Raw genomic sequence first — 4,391 nt, 5'->3', positions numbered from 1 at the left:
TCTGGAGATAAAGCGATAAAAAATCACAATGCTGAAATACTTCCTGTTGCTCATTCTAGCAACCTACATATTTTCTACAACGAATTCTGAAATCTCTGAACCGTGTGTGAACAGTGGGAACAGAACAGTTTGTTATTGTACCAGGAATAAAACTTATGTGAATTGTTCTTCACAAGGATTAAAAAAAATCCCACAAATTAAATTCAAATATAAAGTACTAGACTTCAGTAATAATGCACTTAGACACTTAAACAGTTTTATGTTCAGTTCTGTTCATACAAAAGGTGTCTACGAATTAAACTTTTCCGAAAACGAAATCAGCTATATTGAAGAAAACTCTCTATCAGTGTTTAAAAACTTGACATTTTTGGATTTGAGCTCAAACCCAATTAATAATTCGGTATTGAGGAACGGATTGTGGAATATATCGAAGTCTCTTCATCAAATAGGTCTGTCGAATTTGAGTCTTCAACGTTTTGAAGCGGGTTTATTCAAACCATTAAAACACACCATATTACAGAAATTAAGCTTACGCTATAACAATTTCAAAATGGTCTTCATGGACAAAATGTTTACGCATTTACCACATTTGAAAGAACTAAATTTTTCGAATAATCATATCGAGTATATGACATTATCGCCCTCTACAACTTTGACCACATTCAGATTATCAGGAAACCACTTAACTAAGTTTCCCAAGTTTTGTGAACAAAGTAAAGCTTTATTTCCAAATCTACAGAAACTTTATATCGACAGAAATTGCATATACAAAATTGCTAGTAGCAGAATAGATTGCCTCAAGAAACTCAAATACCTGAATATATCTGAATTGCACATGGAGATTATACCAAATAATCTGTTTAGCAAATTAACTTCACTGAGAAGATTGTATATTGAACATAGTGATAGTCTGAAGAGTATACACCCTTTAGCTTTCAACAGTTCTAGTTTGGACACTCTCTTCATTCGCAGCAACAAATTATTTTTTTATGAACCTTATGTTAACCCACGGTCAATTTTAGCCAACACTCCGAATTTAAAATACTTGGACATTTCTGACAATATTTTGGGCAAGATGTCTGAACGTGATTGGACAGAAATGCTAAAATGTGTGCCGAAGTTATTGTTCTTGGGTATTAGCATGGGAGAGATCGAAAAGCTCCCAGAAGTCGTTCCCGGGTATCTACACAATCTGAATGATTTTAGAGCTGAATACAATGGAATTACCAAAATCCCAGCGAATTATTTGTCACCATTGAAGAAACTGCTACAGCTCTATCTAAACGACAACAAACTATCAAAAATCAACGAGGGCGACCTTCCTAAATCTTTAGAAATCATCAATTTAGCCTTTAACCCGTTTGTTTGTGACTGTAGATTACTTTGGTTTAAGAACTTCATTGAGAAAAATCCCCAAATTTTCCCCTACTATCCGCGACTGTATTTATGTGAAAATGAGAAGCCACTCGCTGATTTTAGAATCACAATTAAATCTTGCCTCTTTAGCCAGAAAATTAACAACATTATTATGAGTACTTCCTTAGGTTTGGTGTGTTTAGTATTGGGATTTTCTGTCGTTTACCACTACAGATGGCGTTTGCGGTATTTTGTTCACGTTTTGAATCTCCACAGAAGGAAATATTTCAGTTCAAACGGTCAGAGATTTCTATATGATATATATGTAGTCTGTGCTAATATCAGCTGTGAAGAAGTATATATTAGAGAAAACTTGGTTACAATATTGGAAAACGATGGTAAAACAGTTTTCTTTCCTCGACGTGACGCATCACCAAATAAACCAACTGTGACACAAACATTAGAACAAATGGATAGAAGTAAATGTATTCTAATCTGTATTTCTGATGCCTTTTCTTCAGACCAACTCTGTGAATTTCAAGTTAACATGGCATTAGAACGTTCAATACACGATAGAGACTGTACAGTTATTGTTGTTATTTTAGAAGAACTTTCTCCTGATAATGTCAATAAAACAATCAATCATTTATTAAGGACACATCAAAATTATCTTCTTTGGGATGAAGAAGTAGAGGCAAATGCGTTATTTTGGAGAAAATTTAATGAATATATTTGAATAAAGTTATTTCTCAATATTGTTTATAACAGGTATAAAAATGAGCAGAATTTCTCCAACTGGCGATTGATATCATGAAATTGTCGCCTTCATGTGTCCAAATCGACTATTCAATTTGGTGTGGGAGTATTCAAAGCCTCTGAATGCTTTACCTTTCATACCTTCCCTGGATAACTCTTTAAAATACACCATTTACACACATTTTTACTAGTGATAAGACGTACGGGGGGCCGAGCAGGGGCCACAATTTTCGAGGGGGCCACAGACCTTTTTCTCATTATGGATGAAAAAACAAAATTGAAAGTGGAGGGGGAGGGGGGTTGGTTTAAGCATCTTTTCTGGGGGGATACAGTGTAGGCGAAATCAGATGCAAGATCTAGAAGCCGCCGTCTCAGTCGACCCAATCATGGTTTACCAACTTGCCGCCGAGGTGGAAGAGCAGCTCAATGTTTTCAAGACGTCGACTTTTGCTATTAATATCAAAGTATGAAACTTGTTCTTAGTGTCAAACAGATCAAATTATACACCAGTTTTATCAATCACTGCACGTGCAAATTAGGTGAAGTTGACTTGAGATGCAGACATATTCCTCCAACACAGTATTTACCTTCCTTAATTTCATTTCAAGTTATAGTCACAGAAGTCATAGTTATCTGAACGACTTGCTTACAGGTCTATGGTAATCTGGATTCCGTCCCAAGGAACATAATTACCTTACAGACGACAGGCTGGAGACCGGTCATCCCAAAGGACAGAGGAAAACACGAAACCCAAGATAAAGATAACATAGGTAACATACGCCCACTACCAGCTGTCAGAAATGGTAACAAAGTCTGTAGTGGCTTAATAGTCAATTTTCAAATCATCTTAAAAATATTTATAAGTCAAGGCGAAACCTCAAAAACAAATTATTAAATTATTATCAAATTAAAACATGAACAAGGGTCTGATCGATGTAGACAATAACGCTGAAACAGTTCATGTGCTTATGACCAATTTCGAACTTGACTGAGATCTCATCAGTATCTAAATGCATACCAAGTTCCATCAAGATCGGATAAAAACTGTAGTCTATATCGTGTCTACAACCGAATTTTGACATGTTTGATTTTTGACAAGTCTAAAATCGTTCATGCAATTATAACAAATTTAGAACTTGACCGAAATCTCATTAATATTTACATACGTACAAAATTTCATCAAGATCAGATAAAAAATTGTAGCCTTTATCGTGCATACAAGCCAAATTTAACACTTTTTACTAAGTCAAGGGCAACAACTCTGAAACCGTTCATCCTATTATTACCAATTTTGAACTTAACCGAGATCTCATATACCGAGTTTCATCAATATCAGATAATAGCTGTAGCCTTTATCATGTAAACAAGAAATGTGGACGGACGAACGGACAAACCGATGGATGGGACGGACAGACATGGGCGACGGCAATAAACGTCCACATTTCCATTTGGGCGTATAAAAATAGAACCAAATCCAAGGTGATTGGCTTGTGTAATGAAGTATTAAACTATTTTAATATTCAAAAGCGGATAATTCTGGACCCACATAGATTTGAAGGCTCATATGTCGACGGTGAACTGTGAATTACTGTTACTGTTTGCTAAAATTGCACGTTTCTTAGACTAAAGTATGATTGGTCAAAAAGAATGGCACACTTGTTCCTTTAATATAAAAATTATGTGGTCTGAATATCAATCAAACAGATTTATCACACTCTGAATATCAATCAAACAGATTTATCACACTTCCTTTAACAATTTCTTCCTGTATCTTGGATTTCCGTCATGTAACTTTACACTATGATTTCTTCTTTAAGATGGATGTTAGTTTAAAGGAGTATTTTAACATTAACAAATGATTTAACATTAACAAATGATTTATATTGCTAAAACCATTATTTTGTATGATTTCAAGTATGAAAAGGTATGAGATCACTTAAGGTTTGAAATGGTAAGCAACGCTTGAACAAGAAGCGTCTCAGATGCTATAAATATACCCGGACACAAACTGAAGTGAGTCATTTTGTGCATTACTCATATTCGACTCCAATAGGGTTTAAATACAACAAGTATGTATGTATTTAGTTAGCACAGTGGACTACATCGCTTAATACAGGTACAGTTTATATTATATTTCTTTTGTCTTAAAGCGTAAATAAAATATACATAAAATGAATGTATGTACATTTACATAATGGATTTATAAACATAACATGAACGTATATACACATGAAATAAATAAATAAGTAGATGTATATACATAACATGAATGTAAATAT

General features: G+C 34.3%; 1 protein-coding gene across 1 annotated transcript; it reads left to right on the top strand.

Annotated features, from left to right (window-relative positions):
- Window positions 1-550: 550 nt before the first annotated feature.
- On the top strand, window positions 551-2,092 carry LOTGIDRAFT_176681 (hypothetical protein; the record flags this gene model as incomplete). The annotated part of the gene is made up of 1 exon (XM_009055853.1): window positions 551-2,092. One exon carries the CDS (start codon window positions 551-553, stop codon window positions 2,090-2,092), a length of 1,542 nt encoding a protein of 513 aa, XP_009054101.1.
- Window positions 2,093-4,391: the final 2,299 nt, after the last annotated feature.

This window comes from Lottia gigantea (assembly GCF_000327385.1).
Source record: "Lottia gigantea unplaced genomic scaffold LOTGIsca_2558, whole genome shotgun sequence".
Classification (NCBI taxonomy): domain Eukaryota; kingdom Metazoa; phylum Mollusca; class Gastropoda; family Lottiidae; genus Lottia; species Lottia gigantea.
Note: the sequence above shows the minus strand (reverse complement) of the source record. Positions and strands in the feature narration are given on the sequence as shown.